This window comes from Pollachius pollachius (assembly GCF_949987615.1).
Source record: "Pollachius pollachius genome assembly, chromosome: 18".
Taxonomy (NCBI): domain Eukaryota; kingdom Metazoa; phylum Chordata; class Actinopteri; order Gadiformes; family Gadidae; genus Pollachius; species Pollachius pollachius.
In genome coordinates this window covers 9451182-9477339 of record NC_136951.1, presented here as the reverse complement: position 1 = coordinate 9477339, position 26158 = coordinate 9451182, and the positions used below count along the sequence as shown (strand labels likewise).

General features: G+C 41.5%; 1 protein-coding gene across 1 annotated transcript in view; it reads right to left on the bottom strand.

The window, feature by feature from the left end:
• Positions 1 to 25536, bottom strand: part of astn2 (astrotactin 2) — a gene marked incomplete at both ends in the record, with an annotated part of 274785 nt that extends 249249 nt beyond the window's left edge. Inside the window, one exon of the mRNA XM_079755910.1 lies at positions 25122 to 25536. Coding sequence (XP_079612036.1) covers positions 25122 to 25536 — 415 coding nt within the window. The remainder of the gene's footprint in view (positions 1 to 25121) is intronic.
• Between the last annotated feature and the right edge of the window lie 622 nt (positions 25537 to 26158).

Genomic DNA, 26158 nt, shown 5'->3' with positions numbered 1-26158 from the left:
TATGAGTCAATCCAACCCGTACATGTTGTACTGTTTTTGATCCTGTTTGTTTTTTCTCCATATACCTGGGTGCCTCCCGCAGAGAAGTCCATACTATCGGAGATGTAATCTCTTACTCTCTGCCTCGCCACAGCCCAACCCCCTGCTGTTACAACAGTCCGAGCCCAGGGATGTGTTCTCCAGGAGGGAACCTGAAAGGCCTTCCAATATGGGGTGGGGGGAGGGATATCTTCTCCACAGTTCATTGAGATCAAAAGGTCTGTGAGCACATTTCTATCCAGCCCGATTCAGTTGACCGGTGCGTTGGTTCATATCTCGGACCGATGCGGATTATAGGCAGAGATCTGCAGCTGGGTAACGCCCTGTATGGTTTGGAAAAGGCTGTTGTTCTGTCGGTGTGTGTTTGTGTTTGTCAGTTCATGTGTGTTTACGTGAGCTGTATTTCGTTTGTCTAATACCTGGTGATGTTGGTAATTGCATTACCAAAACTACTGGTAAAAAATGATCAGTCGTAAAAACTGATTTGTTGTACCAAGGATCATCATTCCTTTAAGTTTCCTTTCGGGCTATCTTTAAGTTCTCAAAGTCCTTCTTATCGATCTTTATAAATTGTATCATTAAATAGAACAACTCTATGTATTACTATGCAGTCGTTTAGGAAGTTACTAATGTTTAGTCCTTTAGGGAAGGCAGTGGGTCAAACCGTCTCGTAGTCCAACATCCTAGCCACAACACTATCCCGTACATAAATAATAATCCAGGCAGTAATTATGAATGAATTATTGCTTGTATAAATAAACACTGCTCGTAGAGCGTGCTTGCATTGCTGTTGTTGTGGAAGAGTGCTGCTAAAAGCCATAGCCGAGGTATACAGAGAAAGCTACGGCCGCCGAGAGACTTAGTATCATATGGCTAGAATGGATGGCCTCTGCCAAACGTCATTAGTGTGCCACTATGTTTCCTTGATGCATTAGCCCTGAGTAAACCACACACACATACACACACACACACACACACACACACACACACACACACACACACACACACACACACACACACACACACACACACAGCAGAGTAACAAAGCAGTGTGCTCAAACAAGCACATCACTATGCACAATCACACAGCTACACATGGCATGCACCTGCGCAGACATACACGCACGAGAACGCACACACTCACAACATTTACCTTAAGTAACACACACACATTCACGCTCCTCCGTACGCCTGATCCGTTGGGCACACAGTGAGGCAGAAACGCAACGCCTTAACTTGCTCCCAGTCATATCGGAAGGGCAGTCTTAATGCCCATAAGTAGCACTTTGGAAAGATAGCCCACGGTAAGATTCATTGCAAGAACAAAGATTGTCCAGTAATAATCCCATAGATAAATAATGAATAGCAAGTTGAGTTGAGAAATATGTGCACCAATAACGCGATTTAATCACCAGGTCATATTTGAGCGCTTGAATATTTGTATTATTAGCATACTTATCTGATCCATTACTTCCCACATCCTCCTTTATGGGGTGATCATTCATATTGATTTTTTACTTTAGACATCCTACAAAATCCAATTATTCTCTCACATCAGTACCCTATTTTAGTCCAATATTGGACCGAATTTAAATCTGGTGTATATAGGGCATGGATATATTACTGTAAGTGTTTTTACTTGTATCCCAATTGTGGCCATGCAGTTATGGCATGTCAATTCAAATTTGGCATGCAATGCCAAATTGGAACTTGAGTCATAGATTAGCTCCATTAGAAAAAACAAAAATTCTATTTTCTGGTTCCATATTCGAAATCTGGTGATTCCACAAAAAACTTCTTGATGTGACGTGATTTGTGACATCACAATAATAACATTTTGCATGCCGTCTTAAGGTCAAACACTGGTCACTTGCTGCTTCTCATCGTTTATCTTTTTCCCATCAAAGCCAACTTGATTTAAGACCCAGCCTTGTCTTCGATAAAACCACCTATCAAGGCAGGGAATGATTTGCACATATTCAAATAACCCCAACAGCCCCTATTTTATAAACATAAACCCTGAAAACGACATACCTTGTGCCCATTGAGTTAAATAAATGGCTTATTTATATTTCCACATGGAATCATTTAATTGCCCATAACGAGTGGGCAATTTCATCTCGATGGCCTGTTAAACGGAAGCATCTTAATCACCTTGAAGAATTTGAAAGCAACAGAAGCCAGCGAGATTATTAACCAGCATTGCAGCAGATGTAGTAAATATTTGTTTCATATTTGACTAAATATCTATATTTCAAATCCAGCTGACATTTCCCAATGACCAAAATAGATACAGGATACAGAAAGAAAGTTGTTTGTAATTTCGAAGTTTTTGGATTGGATTCAAGTTTCAATTATGTATTCATGTAGTACCGAGGCAAACATCATGCATAATTCCATATATTTTTCTGTCAATTTATCTTTCATGATGTCATTCCATAATATAGATTTTTGACAGACATAAATAACTCTGAATGCCTGCAGTGGTGTGCTCTCCAGAGAAGTACAAACCCCAATGTACATTACATTGGTTGCATTAGTAAAACCGCAATATCTGGAATATCAATCCAAGGGCAATCCCTTTATTTTACTTTCTTTGTTTTACAAATAAAGCGGTTTGGCTGGTCCTAAAAAAAGTCAACACTCGCCGTAGGGGTCTCGAAATGCGCATCAAAATTGCTTTTAAATCTTGTAAAGAAAGAAATAAACAATAAAAATGCAACACTTTACACTTTTTGAAGCTACAGACTGAATGCCAGCTGTAACCTGGGGAAATACCATCATGATTTGTGGAATATAAAACTCCAGCAGTACATTGTTTATTGCATTTATATTTCCCGTCTGGGAAAATGTCCACAGATTTAAAAAATGTCAGTAGTGGGGTGTCAAGGGCAGTCTATAGTGTTTAATAAATGGTATTGCTATTAAGAGCAATGAGTGATTGATCAATGGTCAAAGATATCCAATAACTGTAAATATGGTGGGAGGGAACTCTGTATTTCTGTATAAACCTATTCAGACTTTGATAAGGTGAGGCCGACACAATATTTGTAAGTTCATATTCATGTATTTATTCATTTATTGTATTCATGCTAAAGGGCAGGACAATACAAGAGCACAACAAAACAAAACACAATACACACATCCAACACGCAGATGGCAGCATGAAAAGGCGATCCCTAGGAAGCAAGAAATGCTGATAGCGGGGACCAATAACCCCCCCCCCCCCCCCCACACACACACACACACACACACACACACATACACACACACACACTATTCATAACTATGATCATGTTTTTCCATTATATATCCTCACTGGTTATTAATAACTCAACATGACTTGCACATCCACACGAGCACACCATCTGCTATTGGCAACTCTTATGACATGACTTCCACAACACATCTCAAATGTGTCATTATTTTTTCATCAGCAGCCAACGCAAACGAATCTCTCCTCGTGATGGAAATCTTGGTCGATCTGAGCAGACACGGACAGCTGACATCCGTGATACCAGATGTTTAAACTTTCTGCGTAAACGGTGACCTTCCACACACACACACACACACACACACACACACACACCGCAACGAGGGCTTGCTTAATTAGAGTGAAAGGCGGTGGAGCATCCAGCGGAACACCTAATGAGAACACTATGAATCTCTGGGTAATGACACTTGGTGCTACCGCCGTCTCTCTATTCTAGATAATATGCAATGAAATGAAAAATGTGAAGAGTTAAAAAGGCGGCCTGTAGTGTTGATGCATTTAAAGTGACAGAGACAGAGTTTAATGCGATGCAAATTGCAAAACCTGATAAACCAATTCAGGTAAGTGAACAAGACAGGTAGTTTTGCTTTGGTGCCCTTCTATTCCGCCCGTGACAAATGGCTCTCTTAAGCGACATTCAGTTAAAAGAAAAAAGCCGAAGGAATTGCGTTGGGAGAGCACAGTTTTATTTGCTTCGAAAATTAAATATTAACCTGTAAAACCCTAAAAAGAAAAATAGATAAACACAAGCTACTTTAGAATTCAAAATAGATGAATCACAGTCAGACATCTGGTGAGAGATTTACAGCATGCTAATACCTTGTTTTGTTATTTTGCTTACTATATATATATACGTATATAAATATATCTTTACATATTTTTTTGGTTGATTATTCAAATAGGAACAGAGCAAAAAATAGACGTTAAGATTTAGCAAAAAAACTAGGTAACATCCGTAGTCCATGGGCAGGTAACAAGACAATAACATGTGAGCATTTAGTGCTGTCGTCTTCAGCGACTTAAAAACATCCAAAACCTCTCTAATCTACAGAGCAGAGCTATGATGTCATGACCATGACAACAGCGTGAAGCATTTCGAAGGCCCTATGGTTATGACAATGGAAGCAGTATAAGCTTGAACTATCAGCTCTATGAGAAATAATCTGCTCTACTCTCAGCTCTTTAAATTATCATCTTTATTGTCAGCTCTATCGGATATATTAGAAGCTCTTTTATCAGAAGATATTTTTTTCGAGCCGGATATGTTTTGTCAGCTCTATTTTGTTTCGTACCGTTCAACGTTCTTGATGCCGTTTTGCAGGAACCAAATGTGGACCAAGAGGTAAGTCTTCAGTTCGAGGCTTGCTAATATATGATATGTTTTGAAAGCAAATAAACAATGATCCATCCAGACCACTCAATTATGCAGCAGACCCTTGCCAATTATGCAACATCCCCAAGTCCAAAATAACTATATGCAAGAAAGTTTAGTGTTCAAGGAAATCATGTCCTAAATGATAAGCTATACTATAGCTAGTGGGGGGCTTGACAAAATTATTTACCTCGTAGCAAATGGGTACTTCTAAACCGTTTACCCTTCTCCCTTTGCTTTGTGGGCTACCAGTCAAGCTTAGATTGCTAGTTTTGGCTTAAATGGGGCCAGATAGTGCAATGGCTGTAGGAAGATCAACAACCTGCCAGAATGTACTAGGTCTGATCCCCAACGACTGTAGCTAGCTTCTGTGAGTTGCCTTGCCCCAGACTGCTCAAGAAGTGACATCAAGAATATCCAAAAAATTTGCTTTGGACGAAAGCATCTGAAATGTTATAAAATAGTGGGCTACTTATATATAATTTATAGGCCAGGTCAATTCAGTTGGGAGCTCAAGGCTGTGTTTACATGAAAGGCCTATGTATACTTACAATGGTGAATATTTAATGCCCACATAGTGATTTTGATATAATTTGATGCACTACAATTAGTAGAGTAATTATGGAAATGTTTGAGTATGTTAGCCATGCTCAACACGATAAGAGTATCACATAGGTAAATAATTAACTTTATTTTAAAAATACACTAGCAATTTATTGACCGATTTGGCTTTTCTTTTTAACTTCCGTATGAGAACCCTGGATTATCTTTGATTTGGTTGATTCAACAGGCCAGCCACATTACAACTAGGGCTTGGAAAAATAATAGATTCTTCGAAGCATCGCGATTCTCTCAAGAATGATTCTGTATAGATTCAGTTAATAATCTGATTTATTTTTAAATTAAATTTGTTCGCCTGCTGCAACATTCTGTTCACCAGAGAGGGATAATTTGAGCAATTTTAAAATTATTTAATTTATCTTCAATGTGTATTGGTCAATCTGATTTGTCTTGACGCGATTGATTCAGCCTACGCATAGCGTGCACGCAAACTCACAGCCAGGCACAAGAACGACGAACAAGTTCTTATTCTTATAATTGACTAAGAGCAGCTTTTTCTTTAATGACATAGAAAAGAAAGATTAAAGAGCAAAAAAACCTCAATCTGTTTATTTTTTATGTGTGTTTTTTTGTGTGTTGTAGTGCAAGCTGCATTGCTTATTGAATTATTCATAGAAAGTCATATTTGTGACAAAAGCTTTTTCTCTAATAAGATATAAGATAAGGTAATTCATCTGTTGATGCCTTTACCACCATGGAAACGCCCGACCTCGTATGATCTCGTAAGCTAAGCATGGTCAGGCCTGGTTAGTACTTAGATGGGAGACTGCCTGGGAATACCAGGTGGTGTCGGGTGGTGGCCAATAGGGGGCACTCTTCCCTCTGGCCTTAACATCATCCCGATGCCCCAGTGCAGTGACGGGGACACTGCTGTGGAAGGCGCCGTCCTTCGGAGGAGACGTAAAACCGAGGTCCTGACTCACTGAGGTCATAAAAGATCCCAGATCACAAAGTGTAGGGGTTTCCCCGGTGTCCTGGCCCAACCAGGCTCATCCAATCTGGCCCCCTAATCATCCTCCTGTAAATTTGGCTAACTCATTAATTCCCTCACTCTCCACCTCAAGCTGGTGAGCATTCTGGCGCAGATTGGCCGCCGTGCATCACCAGAGTGGGTGCTACACACTGGTGGTGGTGAGTGAGGTCCCCCCGTTCACTGTAAAGCCTCTTTGAGTGTCTAGAAAAGTGCTATATAAATTCAATCCATTATTATTATTATTAATAATCATCACAAAAGTAGCGATTAGCAAACTCTGAGTAGCAAATTCAGATGTATATATATATTTTTGAAAATCCCGCATGGAAATGTATAGACGTTTTTTTTAGCATCGAGATACATTGATAATCGTTTTAGAATCAAACCGTTGATAAAGAGATACCCACCACTAATTACAACTGGATCTAATCCAACATTAATGCAGTCGCCATTAATATACGTATATTAAGTTATCAAAGTTAAAACACTAACGCAAATATTTAGCAGTGTACATAGTACGCATAATATATAGGCTATGTGCGCCAAAGCAACTATTTTTCCTATGTTAGTGGAACAATTGCTTTGCACTACAAGTCCATTTGGGATTCCTGTGCACACAAACAAAACGCCAATTGACCAGTGATTGGCTGCTTTGTCTGGTTCTCCGCTAACATCAAATAACCAATTAAAAGGGATTCTGTGAAAATCCAAATTGTGATGCAACAAATTGTGTCAGCTGATACTCTGAAACAATTGGAATGATTGCAGCAGGTGTTTTCTCTCAGTTTAATTGGACTCAACATCAATGTGGCAGATTACTGTTGTGCTAGTCGGAAATAGTACTAAAGAATACTACTGGAAATGATATTAAGTGTCCTTGTGAGAGAACCATCACTTGTGGTGGTTCTTTCATAAGGACACTTAAGGCCCCCAATACTATAAACCACGTAGTGTTGTGTTCTGTGCATGTCGCCACACCCTCCGATCATGTAGTTGGTGTATATGTGTGCCTGTGAGGGACATTTCATGTGCGATATATTGCTACTTGTTACATGTTCTTGTTGTTGAGTGATGTTTGATGTTTTTACATGTGTTGCATTAACTTGTACCTAGGGACTGCAGATGTTAATTAGCCTAAGACTAACTCTGGTGCGACATATCAAATGGTTACATTTATGTTATTAATTGCACATGATCCCTTTCAAATAAAATTGAAATTGAATTGAATTGTGTTCAATATAGTCAGTCATTAAAAACGGCTTAATTTCCCCTCAAAAAAATGACATCATTATATGCTTTTTAACGTTGGCAAAACACAATATATCTGCAGTTATTAAATACAACAGAAGACGGAAAACTAAAAACATGCCGACCACACTCATCTATCTGTGGCTTGATCTCTGAGGAAAGCGTAACCTTGAAGGTGTCCCACATTCTGAGGCCACACGCAGGAACTTTAAAGGCCCAGCGGTGCTTCTTGAGTCGTGTGTTTGGTTGTGATAGCGACGCTGTCCGACTAAATCCAAAAGGGCGCCCTACCATTTCTGGCAGGAAACCGTGGCAACAATAGCAATAACGGTCTCTTGTTGTTTACTCAACGAGGACAAGGGATAAATCACTGAGAGAGAGAGAGAGAGAGAGAGAGAGAGCGAGAGAGAATTAATTGAGTAATTAATTGCTTGCCATAAAAGCTAATATCAAACAAATAATGACAGGTGTTTGCCAGCCCATCCTAAATAGGAATTTGAAATGAGTCATGAAAGCAATGTAATGCTTTCATTCACTTGAATTTCTGCCTAATGCGGGAGAAATATTATGGAAGGCGAGTGGAGTGTGTGCACATGTGCATGTGTGTTTGCGTGTGTGAGTTTCAACGCCAGGCTAATCAACATAGTTGATATGTCCAATATTTCAGAGGGAAATAGAGCATCCCATGTCTGTCTGTTCATCCACATTGTGTCTGCATGAAAGTCTCTCAGTCGCTCAACGTACAAAGAAGAACTCAATGCAAAGCTTAGGTTCCTTGATTACACAAAATAAGTTTCATTGTAAAGCACTAAACGTGTATACTTTATAGTTTAGTTTGAGAGTTTGAGAAAAAACAAGGTAATTGTCTCAACGGCGATGTGACTAGCCTGCTGACAGCTGGAAAAATAACATTTTTATCAAGGCTAACTGGGGATTACGATAACAGTGGCAATGTCTTTGAATGATAATCAGGCTTTATAAAACCCTCTCGGAGTGTGACGCGGTTCATTCTCATCCTCTTGGATCACTCAAAATCAAATCACATAATACACTCCATACGGAAGAACGCACTGTAACCACAGCAACACGCGACACACACCATTCTGCTATTAAAAGGTATACAAGCCTATAGATACAGTGCCCGTAAATCACGAGCCACATACTAAAAACGATACCAAACGTAAGCCCGCGATATAGGGTATAATTGTTTTCAATCACTGCTATGCCGGGCAACTGAATTAGTGGATTGATTGTGTATTTGTAAGTGACAGCGACCCCTTGCCAGCCACCACAGGGGAGGGATTAGCGGAACGAATCAGAGACACGGACATAAATAAATCAGCCGCCTTTCGAGGAGCATTGATAAATGGCCATTATTTATTGTTCTGTCAGTCCCTGGAAGTTCAAGACAAAGCTTTAAGTGCGGGCACACGCACATGGATCCAGACGCACACAAACACACACACTCAGACTACACACACAAACATACACGCACACGGACCCAGACACACACACACACGCACAGCTGGATAGATGTTTACACACAACAGAGTCAGGTACACTAAAGGTCTTACTGACTTCATTTTTCACATAAACATGATCGGGTATGATACAGTGAGAGAAATGAATGCCGCAAGACTGTAATTGAACCCTTGAACAGACATTTGTATCTTGCGTATGCGGATCTAAACATCTCTGGTTGAATCGTGGTGTGCCACCATGGGTTTGAAGTGCGAAGTACGAACATGGATCAGGAAGCATCTGTGTCTTGGGATAAAAACACCCATGCTACCAATGGCTTGTCAGTGTCAGAAATGGCACCATTGTTGCACATTCTCAAATTATATTACAAACATGGAGGACATCGTTACAGCAAATATCGGACAGTAGAAAGTCTGCAATTCAGCAGATAATCACATATTTTCTGCCAATCAAAAATGGCTTAACACTCACTGTTAACAATCATGCTATTCAGTGTGCCTGGAAGGATATATAGGCATTTATTATCGAATCACAATGAGTCATTTTCAAGATTTGAAGATTCACCAGGGTGGAAAACTAAAATCTTGTTGCTGTGGGTTTTTATTTTTTTTTAGAGCTTGTTTGTTATTTTACCCAAAGAAAAGGCAACTCCAAGGTCTCGTGTTCTTTTCTGCTGACCTTCCTTGAGATTCCTGACGGACTTGACTAGGAACCTTTCATTACCCACGAGAGAATAACATCTGCTAGCTTCGGTGTCCCAACAAGACTTTCTTTTTCACAGGGGGGGCTAGGGGAATAACATCTTGAGCATACAAAAACACACAACCCAGAGTACATCTTCTTTTACATTCCCTTCGTTATGTTGTAGTCACGAACGATCAATATATTTAAGAATATCCTGCACTTTTTTTGGGCAGAAGAAAGTTACCAACACCGATTTCCTGTGTGTAACATAATGAGGTACTTAAAAACCTAACCTAACCTTTGACAGTTGGTCAAATCGAAAGGTTAGGAAAACTCAGAAGCCCCAGTCGGCTCAAATCCACTGATCAAACACCATTTAGTAGTCAGGAAAGGAAGGAAGGCAGGGAACCCAAAAAAAGAAGAAGAGAAAATCTAAGTACTTGAGATCAGGTCTAGCCCTCGGAGAACCAAACTTTGGTTCAGACTCAATTAGGTTTCCGAGAGGCAGCGGGGATCCATTGTTGGGAGACGGCAATTATGTCACAGGAATGCAATTAATATAATGGATGAGCGGTGACGGGCAGATGATCACTTGACTACTTCATCATAAACGCAGTCAGGAAAATCCTTGCAGATCAGGAGCCGTAATAGAAGAACCTACAGAGGAATGCATCCATCTTGGAGGTGTCACTGAGTTTATTAATGTCAAAATGTTCCCAAAAAAATCAACTCTACAACTCGACATTGACCTATATTCTATACAAAGAGCCTATGCATGCCTTGTTTGCTTCGGAATGTGCCAGAAAATGCGTTCTTACCTATCATTTGTCGTTGTTCATTACAACAGCCCTTTTAAATTGATCCGAGAGTGACATGAGAAGTTGAGTTATCTAACCAGATGCATGATGGGTAGATAAACCTACCAGTTAGTGCAGTCCAAATATGATGTGTTGTTTGTGAGTGTCACAACGCACTCTGACATCAAAATAGAAGCGCCATTTTGTTAACACATACTAACACAAACACCTGTGTCTTTCTTCTTCCTCCCTAGCATGCGATGCACTCAGAATCATAACATGCCAAAAAAAAACACAGATAGCAAATATAAACTTTCCTTAGCAGAGTAGGAACCTTATGGGGGGAAAGCAAAGCATTTAACTTTGTCTGAGTCCACTTTTCAAGTTTCAAGACCACATGTTCTCATTCTGACCTTGCTCAGGTATACCACCCAATATATATATATATATATATTAGATATTAGATATTAGAAAGGCCAAGGTGCTGGGTCTTGTATATAATTTGCAAAAGAGCAAACATACCAAGTTCACAAATTGTTACGGCATAATCAGTTTGATATGGCCCAATTATTAACTATATCTTAAATTCTGTGAATGCAACCAATGTTATTGGTTTAACCCAGAACGTGTACTATGCAGTCGGGTTCCGCTTGCACTTTCCTTCCAAAGAATCACTGGGGACGACCATTTTCAACACAGCCATTAATTCTGTTGTTAAGCTGTCTCATTACAAAGCTAATAGTGCATTTGTCCTGATTGAGCCCGTGGATTGGAACATTGGTCACATGGTCGAGGTTGATGGGAACCGAGAAAAACAAAAGTGGTTCAAACTTGTGTTTCCCCCCCAACATGTCGCCTACCAGAAAAATATTTAGATATAATTGCCTTTTAATTAAAGATAATTAAAACATCCTATGAGGCATTTTCTAAAGTGGACCACAAAATGTTCTATATCTGGATGGTGTAATTGTGATTTATAGTGCAATTTAGAGATAAACCCTTTCATGCATATACATTTTAATATTATGATGAATGGGGAATATTTGTGCCGTTCCTTAATCTCCTTACCCTACAAGTCAATTAGAAAGAGTCATTACCTGGTGACACGCCACAGCTTGTCTACAGCGGAAAACTAAAAGTTACAATTGCAATATTTTTCTCAATTTACCTTCTCTGCGTCAAACCAGTAGATATTTACTGTTAGTTACTGCCATTCCCACTTAAATATAATTTGCAGGTAACACTTAAAAGTAGAATTAATGTCTAAAAGATTAACAATTTCAGCATAAAGTTCAGTCTGGTGAAGGCTTACTTTCCATTAATTTGTGGGTACACATTAATCAAAAGCCACAACAGTGAATTCAGATTCACAAATGAGCTAGCGGGTAAAGGGTTCGGCCTCTTTCAAAAACCACGCACACAGCCAGACTGGAGTCACTGTGATTTGAATTCAGAACTGTCTGGCCCTGAATGAAACACCATAACTATACGACTATCCTGCCCTGCAAATCAGTCTACATCTCACACTGTTTTTGCAATAAAGATGTGGCAGACGTGTATGACAATCTTAGAGCAAATATGCAATATTCTCTGTGTTAAAATGACCTAATGTTAAGCATGGGCGTATGGGTTATTTTGTGTTTGCCTTGAAATCTTTTTTGCGTTAATTTAAAACAGCCTCACCCTGGTATAAAGAAATCCCTTAAGATCCTAGAGAAAGACAGTCCTTTTTTCCGAATTGTACGACATTGTTTTTCACTTAAGGCTTCAGCGCTTACAGCCTCCATGCAAATCAGGCAGCATAGAAAACCACGCGCTTCCATCACTTTTGCACTCCTTTCCCTCTCACATTGTTCTTAGCCAATGGGAAGAAGTGGTGTGACCTACAGGGGACCTCTGTATTACATGCTCTGCTGTGCATTACGTCTCAAGGATAATTGCTCAGGGATTGGGGCTAATCCAGAGGCACGGACAAAATACCTGACAAACTGAAACTGTACACGGCGGTCTGTGAACGAACACGAGGAAGACCACCACCACATACCAATGAGCCTCCCCCCCCGCCCACACACACACACACACACACACACACACACACACACACACACACATTCTCTCTGTTAAACCCAACCAAATACCCACACACACTGTCCGGGCGAAATTTAACTCCCCAAGGGCTTAACATGGCTGTTCTATCCTCAGACTAGTAGGAATTTGTTGGATCTACTATAAAAGGGAAATTTTGATTCTGACACACTTGAAAGGAAAAAGGAAGACGTGTACATGCAAAGCAGAATGTTTTCAAAGTGAGGTGTCATGAATAACTATCTTGCTAGTTAATATCCAAATCATTATTATTTCAGTAGCTTTTCCATTTGCCTTTAATTTGAACAGGCACCAAATAGTGCACAAAAATCATGGATCATTCTGTATATCACAATCATGCATTGTACACATGAAGCTATTGAGACCAACACTGCAATTGTCATTCAGCATTTACTGGGCCAAACTGGAAAGATAAATATGGAAATCCACCAAGATAATTGAACAAGATGCTACTACCTGCTTCTTGCTGTGTTTTATTTTTCCACTCAAGACAACTACTGCAAGTGTTGTGGAACTAATGGCAAATATTACATGGAACAACATTACATCTGTGGATAAAGCAAGAGGCTGAAACACTGCTTCCCAACATTAGGTACCACATCTCAATTGAGGCCTTAGGGGGATATACAAGATATGCAGGGAAGCATAATCTAGTGTTTGGGGGTGATTGACTTGGCTGAAAGGTTCTTAGTTCAAATTCATAGACTGTTAAAAATAAGGGAGAAGGCTCCTTGACATCATCCATTGGTTGACATCATTATGAAGCAATGGATTTCACGTAATGTGCATCACCATTTTTGCAGCAGCAGCAGTGAAAACAACCATATTTTGCACCTTGAAGGTGGGAATTGAATGGCCTTCCCACAGTAGTCTAGGGTTAAAACTCATTCATTTCAAATCCTTAATGACTCTTTCATAATGTTAAACTGTCAAAACAGAAGACTTCTCCAAATTAATTATATGGAGCTCAACTAGCAACTGAAATTTTAACCGAAGAAAGAACAAATGTATATTACGAGAACTAAATCACCTATTTTCCCAATACCAACGGGAGGACCCTGCAGGCCTTTTGAGAAATAACATGTTAGCAGCTTCTGCCACAGCCTCACAAACAGGCAGCCATGGCCGCCACTGGTTCAAATAGAAAGGTCCAAAGTCACGGTTAGCATCCTTAAGCATGATGTCCTTATCGCTTCGGGTTAGAAAATAACCATTTTCGACAAATGTTGACAGATTTTGAGGTAATTCAAAACATTGCTAAGTAAAAGGTTTGAATACAAGAAGTCACACTCTGATAGGTGCCAAGCTGGAAAGTGTTCAAGGTGTTAAAATCAAAATTTTATGGTTCTCAGACATCTTATGTTAAGAGCTTAGAGACAAAATTTTGTATGTTCTGACTCTAAGACTTAGTTCACAACGCTGTAGTTTGCCGAATAAAAACCTTTCATTTTCATTTAGCAGACACCATTCCACTGTGAAATACAGGGAATAGTTTTATTACTCAAGGATGCCTACAATTAGACTGCAGACATTGGGATTCAAACCCCAAACCTTTCAGTTGGGTCGAACGCAAGCCTGGTCAGATATTACCATCTGCAAATCGAGAAAGGTAGTCAATAGATGAATTCTCTGGACACAGTGAGCCACGGTAAAGCATTGATCAAGGAGAGAGGCTACCCCATAGAGCAGGGGCATAGTGGGGAGACATGGATGGAAAACCAGACCTAAACCAGGGTGAGCGTGGCTTTCATCTGGCTTGTGATCTGGTAGACTCTGGCCTGTCCCCACAGAAGGAAGACATTTAGGCTGTTTTTCTCTGTTTCCCTTTGAAGCCCAGAGCATGAGGATGCGATACATTTATCCAAGTGGGCTTATGTTCCAGGGGTAAGGCTTTGCAGCGATTCTGTTGAAAGCGTGGTTAATGATAAGAAATAGATGCCTCCCTAGCCCCAGCTTGTCCTTCAAAGGCTGACGATTTCAAAACTACATTATTAATTGCCATCATTTTACAAATACGCGGCCCCTCACACACACACGAAAAATATACATCAATGCATAATTGCCCTAGTAATATCATTATTTCATTCATTTGTATTAATTATTATTTTCAAATAGTTTGACAGTTGTGGTCAGACATTGTGGACATTGTGGTCAATGTAGAACACCGGCCGGTTATGAACAACGGGTGATGTAAAACCAAAACCAAAAATGAAAACAGAAAGAAGGAATCCACTGACACAGCAGTTTAGACATCCACTCTGCAGTAGAAGAGCAGCAGAGGAATGACAGACAGGCCTGGTTTAGTGGTGACAGGTACGGACAGGCAGGCAGAGCAAGTGCACGAGCCAAGGCTTTAGACCGCAGTCCCCAGTGGATGTCTGATTTTGTGGGGGGGGGGGGGTACACTTGACACTGCTGTTACCTCGATTCCCCTTGTCAAACTGCACCCACTTAAAGTCTGCTACCAGAGGACTGGCACAAAACCAACACAAAGCATGACAAAAGTGTCATTGGTGTAATAGGTCATTAATAACTAATGAGCGAGTTGTAATAATAAAATAGCACACCGTGTGTTATTTGATCAAGTCACATCATCATCGATTCCGCACCAAACTTGATAATGCCATAAAAACATGTGAAATAGCAGAGCCAAAACATCAAACTTTCTTACACAAGACAAGACGAATACAATACAAATGAGGGCATAAGGAATATGTCATCCATAAAATGAACCAGCAAATGGCCCATAAAACCTTCAAAACATGTAATTAAAACATGTTTTTTTGATAATCGAAAAAGTGGCTTCCCTACAAAAACAGGTTGGATATGGAAAACGGCCACACGCAATAAGCTGTAACCTACGACCACAACAAACAAGCAACTCTCATTTATTTTATAAAGTAATTCTCTCCACTGTGTGTGTATGTGTGTGTGTGTGTGTGTGTGTGTGTGTGTGTGTGTGTGTGTGTGTGTGTGTGTGTGTGTGTGTGTGAAGTTCATAGCATGTTCTCCCCTTCGAGGTTGCTGGTAAACGCGAGAGACACCAAGTCTGAGTCCTAGAGAAAATAATGATACACAGGGGTATGACACTGCTGGGGCCTGGAAGAGACCGTTTACGGCCTAGGTTACATTAAAAGATAAGAAGTGGTGCACACACACATACACAAACAGACACACACACACACACACAGAAAATCATCAAAAAGCCCAGACCAGACAAGTCAGCATCCCCGCTCATACGCAGAGGAAGATGATAAAGGTGGTGTGCTGTAGTTGTGGCCTTTATATTTTTTGGTGGGGTTGTTGTTCATGCTGTCTGGATATGAAAGAGTGCAGTGCAGGCACACTGGTTTCGATTTACACTGACTGAGTCTAGATAGCGGTGGTGGTGTTGGTGGACTGGAGGCGGTTAACTGTAATGTGCCCCCCCTCCCCCAGAGTAATCAGCAAACCACTGGAAGCTTTCAAAGCTTTCCATAATAAAGCAGTGGACTCTTTCTAGCAGTGGTGGGCTAATGGAGGCCGAATGGTAGCCCTTTGAGCAGCCATCTGAGGATATGGAACACAGCAGTGTTGATGTTGAAATTGTTCTCTTTTTCACCAGATTTGTCAAGCCTAATCCGATGCTTTGTTAGTCACTATTTAGTCGTTTAGCAAATTAAGCTCAATTTGGATTTTATTCAAAACAACTCACAGTGAATTAAGTTGCAGGTCCGCAAGGAGCAAGTGGGTTTGGCATCAATGATCATTGCAAACATTGGGGCTCAAACCTGTGCCTTTTGGATGGGAGTTGAACATTGTTGCGTTTGTTTATGCTGTTACAGTCAATGTGCGTCTTCATTATTAAGATAAACTGAGTGTATACTAGGAGTGAAATTCCATCACACTGTAGAACTGCTGTCATGTGTTTGGCACATTCAATAGCTAAAAGCAATTATGTATATCTCTTCACTTTCCAGCACATTAGATAAAACAACTTTTTAGCGATATGACTAAAATAAAAATGTAGATCTACTCCACTAGAGGAGTATCACAAATAACCCAACAGTAAAAACAAATAAAATTGGCTCAACATATTTTGTATTTTTTCATGTATCGTGGTCAATGACAGCATTGCAGTAAAACCAAAGCATGCCAGTACTGTGCACTGGCCCAGTAACGGAGCCCTCTACTTGTTCTCTTCTCGCTCTTGTTGTGGACTTGCTGAAAAGGGCAATCAGTAGGTCATCGACAACAATTAATTCCCTCCGTGGTGGCGATTGCCACGACAAACACCCTTAACGCACTCACACCACCAGTGACCAGAGGCAAGGCGACCGCAAGTCACTCATTGGCAATTAGAGGCGAGGGCGACAGGGAAACCATTTGAAAGGGCGGAACCAAGGATCTTGGCAGCTCGTGGAGTGGAAAGAAGCTGAGTAAGGGTCAATTTCATGCAAATAAACACTCTGGAGATGCAGCAATGGCCAATAGAGAAAGGTTGAAAGGCTCTTGTTGTTCAGCTGTTGTTAAGCACTTTTTTCCCAGACTTGAGCATTGATTTCAATACAAGGGCACCAAATAATTATGGTGGTATTTCCAATGTATATTACCTGTCAAAAAAACACAAAACTGAACTGTGGTTTAGTTTAACGATAGAGTCGAGAGATACACTCAATCCAATGGTAGGTATACCGCCAGTATTTATTATAGTGAAATGTTGCCTCGCAATAAATATAAAAAAAAAATGCCCACAACATGACGAGACATCAAGCTACAAAGTGCCCAGTGTGAACAGCACCTTTTTAATGGTATCTGCTCACGTTCTCACAGTAAGAGGGAGCTAGAACCTTGATCGATTAGTCAACATGTTACCAGCCAGCCTCTCTGGCTCTAAGCGGGCCAAATCGGATTTCACCAGGACAGAAGTGAAGCAACATCCTTGCTTTTTTTCTCAGAATCAAGCCCCAAGCCCCCCCCCCCCAAGAGCCTTTGATATCTCTTGGGTCCCCAAGAGGACCCAAGAGCCTTTGATATCACGAGACCAAAAAGGTAAACTGAACTTAGCCCATTGCAAGCATATAAGTGCATCAGAATAGTGTACTGGTTTCTCCAAGACGAAAGGGTTTTGGTTTAATCCCCAATGTCTGCACGAGATCTGTCCAGGTAGGGGTTAGGGCCTCCCGTTTAGGGATGCCTTCCTTATACAAGAGGTGCACGACCCCTACCTGCTCCTAAAATATGCACAGCTCCATTCACTTTCAGCCGTTTGGATAAAACTAAAATGTATAAATACACTGCAGAATATTTCCGCCCGGAGAATTTCCCTTCCTGAAGGCATACTCTCTCATGTCCGTTTGGGAAAAATGTTCCTGACCTTTCTCCAGAGCTTTCCACCAACCGTACGATGGGTTTTGACGTGTGATTGAGAAGCGTTTCCCGGCCATGTACATGTTCACCGCCACGAGAAGCTTTGCGCTCAAGTGCAGCTGACATTTGGTCACTCAGCGCTAAACGCTGTTGCCTTTAAATCTTCTTCCTCTCAAGAAAAATGTTTTGATTCTCCCACGAGGATGGTTCGAAAGATAAAGTGGAGAAAGAGGTAGGGAGAGAAGAGAGGGAGAATGAGGATGATGACACACATGGGAGGAATTCTAAGGGAGGGGATATGGAAACTCAAGACGGCGAAACCAAAGTGCAGGGGTTTGGTTTCCCACAATACAAGAGGAGGAAAGAAAGAAGTGCATTTATGAGAATTTGTAATAGGCTGTGTGTGGATACTGTATGTATCCTAAATAAAGTATCCTAAACGTTTCCTGTAGGCCAGCTCTCTGGCCAACACTTAACATTAGCACCATAACAACTAGGGATCGACCGATATGGATTTTTTAGGGCCGATACCGATATTTTTTCACCAGCCTTAGCCGATAACCGATACGCCGATACCGATTTTCTTGAGCCGATATTTGGAGCCGATAATACCCTGGAAATCCAGAGTTCTCGAGAGAGCACAATTTGAATTTGCTCAGCGAGTCACTTGAGCAATATACTCGTGTATATTCTGGGCCTCCCCTGGCCCAGAACACTAATCAATGACATCGATGTATCAATATAGGCGGGCCAAAAGCGTTGCTGTTTTACCGACCGAATACGGCAAGAGTCTTATCTACTGGTTAGCTCCACTGGTCTGGATACGTCACCCCTTGTATTCTTCTGATATTTTCAAATGCATGCTTGGTGCGGCCCCTCGAGTTGGGCCATTTTCATTACTCGTTGCCAGACCCTACAGTTTTCTAGATGTGGGTATGGATTTCCAGGCTAAGCCTCCCTCAATTAACATCATAAAAATGACACAATGATGATAACAAATGTTAAAATGTTTCAATTTAAAAAAAAATGAACATTTATTGAACTGTCTGTAAATCATGCTGAAGAAGAAATAAATCGGCCGATAACTGAAAAGAATATCGGCCGATACGATACACGTAAAAACCGCAAATATCGGCCGATAATATCGGCCGGCCGATAAATCTGATACCATTGTTCGCAGTAGATGGTTGTTAATAACAACCATCTACTGCGAAAAATGGTATCAGATTTCTTAAAAATTAAACTTTTCATTTCAAAACTTTATTTTTGTTCTAACACAAACTAAACGCCCACAAACATACTGCACAATTAGGGTAAATAATCAGCACCTCGTGGTAGGCTCATCGCCTGAAACTCTGTCTCTCTGTGCCCCTGGAGTTTGTTTGTTTGTTGTTACTTTTTGCCTCCCAAACCCACACAATAAATAGATAATGAAAGTGAACCGGTAAGACGGGATGGGATTATGCCGCATTCCTTATCTAGTTAGTCCATTTCCCTCAGCTCGTGGGCTCTTCGTGGCTGGCACCTTCACCGTAATAAATCTAAGCCAAGGCCTGTGTGTTGAACGGGTAGAGCTGGCTGGGGGGGGGGGGGGGGGGGGGGGGTCATTTAAAACCAGGTTATCAAACCCCTCCAGCTCTGGGCTAACACCTTCATTCCCAACCCCGAACATGCAATTACAGACACGATATTAAACATTGAGCATAGGCAACTCTGTCTGTGTGTGTGTGTGTGTGTGTGTGGGGGGGGGGGGGGGGGGATTGTGTGTATAATGAAGAGGCGGTAGGAAAAGCAAGGTGTTTGTTCTGCGTGATCCTGTATGTGTCTGCAAAGGTGGGAAAGTGCCCCAGGCTGAGCGACTCCCTGGGGCCCCCTGTGTGTCCCGGTTAATTTTAATGATTGGAGATTGAAACGGCAGGAATATAGCCGAATGATGAAACTGCGTTATTCCTTTAAAAAATCCCGAAATGTATTGGGAAAAATAACCATTCCTTCTCGATTTTTATACTGTTGACTCGATTTTGTGAGACGGATCGTGATGTGAAATAAGATTAAAAAAAAGATATAGAACAAGACAATGTGTGTTTAAGATGGTGAGACAAGACAGGTGGAGACAGCTCTAAAATAGCCATAAAGTCATATCCACACAGCGTATATGTAGTGTGAATATCGTTGTTAAATATACAATATACAGGGGGTCTGTTTTAATACGGTCCCTGGTGAATATTGTATTTCTAACATTACTTTAAAAGTTAGCAGCCTCCACTTGAGTAGCAGGCAGAACTTGCGTCGTAAATCAAAAAAATATTAAGGCATACAGTTTTCAGAGGAGTGCATTAATCAGGATTGATTCAGCAAACATTATCTAAATATCGATATAAAAACAAAGACTGCCTGGCGTATAATGATACATTCTCGTCAGTTTGTATAATCTATGGAGCCTATAAACTCATTGCTAATAAGCTACATAATGCAACCCAAAGCATGTAACAAGATACATTAGAGTTGCACGGTATAGATACTAGAAAGGTATCACGATACCCTCACGCAAAAAACGATAAGATACGCTATTTTTTTAGTATCGATACTTTTATAAAAAAAAACTTCAATTGAAAATTTGAAAGAAAGGACTTGCACATGCACAAGCAGCATCCACTCTCAGTCATACTCCTTGCACGCAGAGGCTAGTCAGTGGGCGTGCTCCTCAGTTCGCACTCAGCCACAGCAGCAGCAGGCAGTTCAATGAGCGAGTGAGTGAGGCCCTGTCCACATTAACCCGGGTAAATATAAAAACGCAAATTTTGCAGTGAAAACGATCTCCGTCCAGACTATCGTTTTCGGAATGTTTTGCATCCACGTTCCACACTGAAATGATTTTGATAAACAGTTGGTGGTTGGTTAGTCATGGTTACGCGACTCCCGCCACGCCTTTCTGTTTAGATTACAGGCGCGCGATCAGCTGATAGTTGCAGTTGATCAGCTGGCTAATAATTTTCACTCACAAGCAAAAATATGGCTCAAACCAAAAAGTACAAAGGCAAGTTTTGTTTTTTTAAAACGCCGCTCCAAGTACGGTTTGAACTGGCGTTTTTGCGTTTTTTTCCCATCGCTTAAGCACAGCAAGTAAAGCGCTCACCTTCGGCATTGGACTTACGAATATGTTTGAGACAGTAGGCCTATGTCGAGTTGTAACTGGAGATATAAAAGTACATTATACAGAGAAATCATCATTTCCATTTCACCTGCCTTTTTTTCGAGGAGCGTCTCGGTCTCGAGTGCAAGCTTGTGGCAGTGGCATGGCAACCGAACGTCATCGTTTCTGAAAGCCTCCGTCTATCCTGAACACACCACAACTCGAACCCAGCGTTTCACATTCATCCACCTCAGCAAACGTTTTTGAAAAGCATCGTTTTCAGAGTCGGAATTCGCCGTTTTAGTGTGGACGGAAGGGCTAAAGGGATAAATATTTATGCTTTTGTAGATTTACCCGGGTTAGTGTGGACAGGGCCTGAGAGGTAACGAGATGGCGACAGGTTCGGACGGGAGAAGTGAAATATGGAGTTATTGTGTTACGGATCAGAAGTGCCCATGTAAACGCGGCTACTGACACTTCTGATCCCATTAGATTTCTAATCGGAATAGATCTATTCCTATCATGAAAATCCGAATGTACTGTATAGATGGGCATTTACAAAAGAGGTAAGCGTACGTCCGTATGTCTCTCACAACCATTATGTTGGTCTGGACTTATATGATATATGTAAGGGATAATGTTGTACAGAACGCCAGTCATCATCGGGAAAATAGGCCTCGACAGGGCGAACCGGACCCCGACGCCTAGCGGAGGTGTCTTGCTTCGCCCTGAAGGGTATTATTTTTGATAATGACCGGCGACGTTCTATACATTATCCCGCTTATTACACGGCTCCTTGCCTAAACGAAACAATATCTTCACATGATGTGTCTTTTTACAATTACCATTCGTAGTGTTGATCAGCAGAGAAATAGTCCGCCAAAGACGTTGACGTCGCTTAGCAACCGGACACGCTGAGGTTGATAAGTTACCGGACTACTTGCAGAGTGATAAGAAAGACGTGAATCAGGCAAAAAATCCACTTCCCTTGACAGCGGTCTAGTTCGGTGTGCATCAAAGTACCGACGGACCAATTGCGAACTACTGCAGCTGCTGATGCCATCTCTTCAAGTTAAAAAGTAGCCGCACCCACCCTAAACCAATCGGAATAAGTGTATACATGTCGATTATAGCGGACTATACCACCTCTTCTATTCCACATGGAATTCTATTCCAATCAAAGAATTGTATTCTGATTGAGGCGTAATATATATTATTATGCCTCAATCGGAATACAATTATCTGATATGTAGAATTAATTTATTATCATAATTTGTTCAAAAAGCAGGAAAGGACCAAGCTGCTAAAAGTTAAACCATAGTGAGACCAAGCTGGACCATTATTCATCTCTTTTTCAGATATTTTTGATTTTCACCGTGGTATCGGTTCAGTATCGAGTATCGAGGTATTTTCCGGCAGGTATCGTATCGAAGTCATAATTTTGGTATTGTGCAACACTAAGATACATGAGGAACAGCACAATAATACAAGGGACGACTGGTTCAGACTTTGTGGTTGTTAAAATGTTGTTTCCAACATCTTCCCTAAAGCTACCTTGCATTTGTTTCAACATTTTCTTCCCCATAAATATTCCCAACATATGACATAGTCTTTCATCAGCATGCCATTCTCATTACCCTAATCACGTCATTACCAAGGTTCCCAAAAATGTGACACTACATGCAAGAGCTAATGCCATGCAGGTATGTAGGTTCTTAGTTCTTGACCGTTGGCCAAGAATTTTTATTCTCAGGTAAGTTCGGTAAACAAAAAACGATTTTAATGGTCCAACCGCTCTGCCATTTTCCGGTCGGAAACAGAGTTGATGATGAGACAGTGATTTTGTTCGCCACATGCGTTTAGAGCATTCCTATTATTAAAAAGCCAATGGGTGACGGTATCCCTTTGAGCATGACGAGTTCAGCCCATTCCTCCTCTAAATCAGTGTTTAAACGAGATGGGTCAGAACTCTGGCCCGACGCGAAGTCAGCAAGCCAATGAATATTGAACACTGCATAATCACACAAATCAAACAATCAAACAATCAATATGCTCCTCCACAAGCCCCACCACACAACGGACTAACACACACACACACACACACACACACACACACACGCACACACACACACACACACACAGTCCTCTGTATACTTTCCCTTCACAGTCTGCATCAGCAGAATCCACCACGTGTCATGTTTGCCTTTCAGGGCAAAAACTACATGTGCAGAAGAAGCAACGTTTGAGTACTTTTTAGATAATAATACATAATTCACACATCATTAATGAGCAGGTAATGGTGGAAGGGGGGGGGGGTTGGGGTTCGAACCAGGAACCTTTTCGGCTGTGTGTAAAAATATGTTTATGTTTAAACGCCATGCAAAGTCATACGTTCCACATCCACACAAAACCAAAGTGAAGCTTCACACAAGCAAAGCAACACACACACACACACACACACAAAAAACGTCTGGCCTTTTCTTGAACAGTGTGCGGTCAAGCACCGAATGGAGGATTGTGGAGGGTGGGTGTTGGTGGTGCTTGTGTGCAACAAATTTGCTCATTGGCTGAATGGAAGGACAGGGCTGCCTTCCTCACTACCCAACTGTTGTCCTTAATGAGAATAGAGAGTGATTCAGTAGCTTAATGCTCCAGCCCCGCCTGACACAGACCCTATCACTCCCCCAACCCCCACCAACCCCCATCGCTGCAGTCTGTCTGCACTCTCTGAAACAAAAACAAAAAGAGAGACATTGAGATTGAAACCGAGTATAAAAAAGGACCATGGAAGTCGGACAGAGAGAGAGGGCGAGAGGAGAGAGATGAGCACTGTGATAATGAGGCAATCGCGTGGATTTTTATTTTAATTCTGGCATTATCGGATTTATACCGTGGCCCGGCGTCGTTTCTTTTCTTCGCAAGCTGTTCTGCAGCTCTCGTCGGTCCATTATTGGATTTGCGAGAGTGATTTCCTACTTACTTTCAGTTGTTTTTAAATCATACTGAGTCAGGTGTACGCCAGCGCGTTAAGTAAATCACTACCAACCCTCCAACACTAGGCAGCTTGGTAAACACTCAATGCTCTATAAACTGCACACCTCCCTGTATGAAAACCCTGAAGAGAATTCTGAATCAACCGAGGCACTACAATGTACTTAAACCTCAACAGTAGTTCCTGTATCTTGTTATCCTATTCTCGTTTAATCTGCTGTATTATACAGTTATTGAGGATGTATGCAGTGGGTATCATTGAGGAGGACTAATAAGGTTTTTTTCTGGATCAAGCTTGAGCCTACATCTATATAACTGCAGTGCAATTATGCTTGTCAAAGATGCCATGGCAAAGATGCTATAGATTTTTTTGGCATTATTTTGTCAAACTTATGATGGGTATTTATTTTAAAGCACAGGAAGTAAAACAAATAGGGGAGGGGCACCTTAAATGACGTAGGCAATGAGGCGTGACGTTTAAATCATACACAAGGTTCATACAGGAGCCCCTACAAGCCATTAGTGTCAGGTATACAAGAAAGCCAGAGAGAGGTGTGCATGAAGGCAGCCTAGGACACCTTCTCAATGCTAAGCCCCACTCAGGGCGCTGCCAACCACACCACCATGCGTTTAATAAGTATCACAAGTTTATTCAACCGTGATTGGACACGTGAACGCCGAAGTCATCGATGGTATCCCATGTTTACTCTGGGATACCCATGCCATCCCTTAAAAAGATGTCAACACACACACACAGGCTCAAAGGCACACACACAGAGAGACACAGAAATACACACACACACACACACACACACACACACACACACACACACACACACACACACACACACACACACAGAAAAAACAACAAAAAAAAACATTATTTTGAGAGAGACAGACAGCGAGAGAAGGTGAAGGTAAAGGTAAAGGCAAAGGTTTAGGTGCGTGTTTTCCTAGAACATCCAACAAGGCATGGGGCCAATGCGCCCACTTGCACAGCTCCGAGTACCGCGAAGGGACAACTAACACTTTGAACAGCAGCGAGGACCTACCGAGTGTGAAGTAAGGAAGAGCCGTGTTGTCAAGATCATCCATGACGGAAATTCGTCCGGGTAGGTCTGTTCTAACGAATAATAACAGACGGGATTCCCCTCCTCCTCCTCCTCCACCACCACCTGCTCCAGTACCACCACCACCTCCTCCTCCTCCTCCTCCGACCATGCTCCCCGAACCACCACCACCGCCGCCGGTGAAGCTGAACTCGTTCTCCCGGAGTACGGGCAGGGTAGACACCGTGACGGTTTTAACTTCGCAAGGGGTTTCCGCGTCGCCCTCCCGGTCCCTGCCGTCCTCTTCCAGGGACGCACCACCGCCGCCTCCGCCTCGGTTCGCTCGCACGGTCCATAGGTGTGTGGATAAAAGCCCCGGCACGAGAAGCACGACGAGGCGCAGTAGTTTCCCCGCCATCCCCGGTCCTTTGTGTGTGCGTGTGTGTGTGTGTGTGCGTGTGTGTGTGTGTGTTTGGTTCTCCGGCCGCCTGCTTGCTTTGAGCACGGCTCATAAGCTGTCGGTTCATTTATAGTACAGTGCCCGCTAGAGGAGTCGTCTCCGTCCAGGAGGCGGCAGCACAGGTGTAGTGAGAATGGCTTTTATTTTTTTTTATTTTTTTTTGTGTGTGTGTTGTGCCTCATTATACATTTATCCTTATAGATTGCTCATTCAGACACTTATAGTTTGAGTGGAGCGGATGAATTAAACATGGAGATGCGTGCGGATGTATAACTCACTGCCACGTGATTGCGTTAAACTCAATGGCGTTAAAAAAACACAACAATGTAGCAATTGTTTGAAAAAAAGGAGGAGTACTTCAGTCAGTCAGTAAGCATAAAATAACCTGCTAAAAAAATAAAATAATGTATGCATCCTGTCGATAACTATGCGCCTGCATAGAGAGAAGTCAATTCAGCACGTTGCCAAGATGAAAATGATTTATATTCAATTTTTTCAAAACAAAAGGAGTAGTACTCTCTCACATTCAGACAGAATAATGTATGTAACTAACAATGTAATCAATAACTTTGAATAAAAT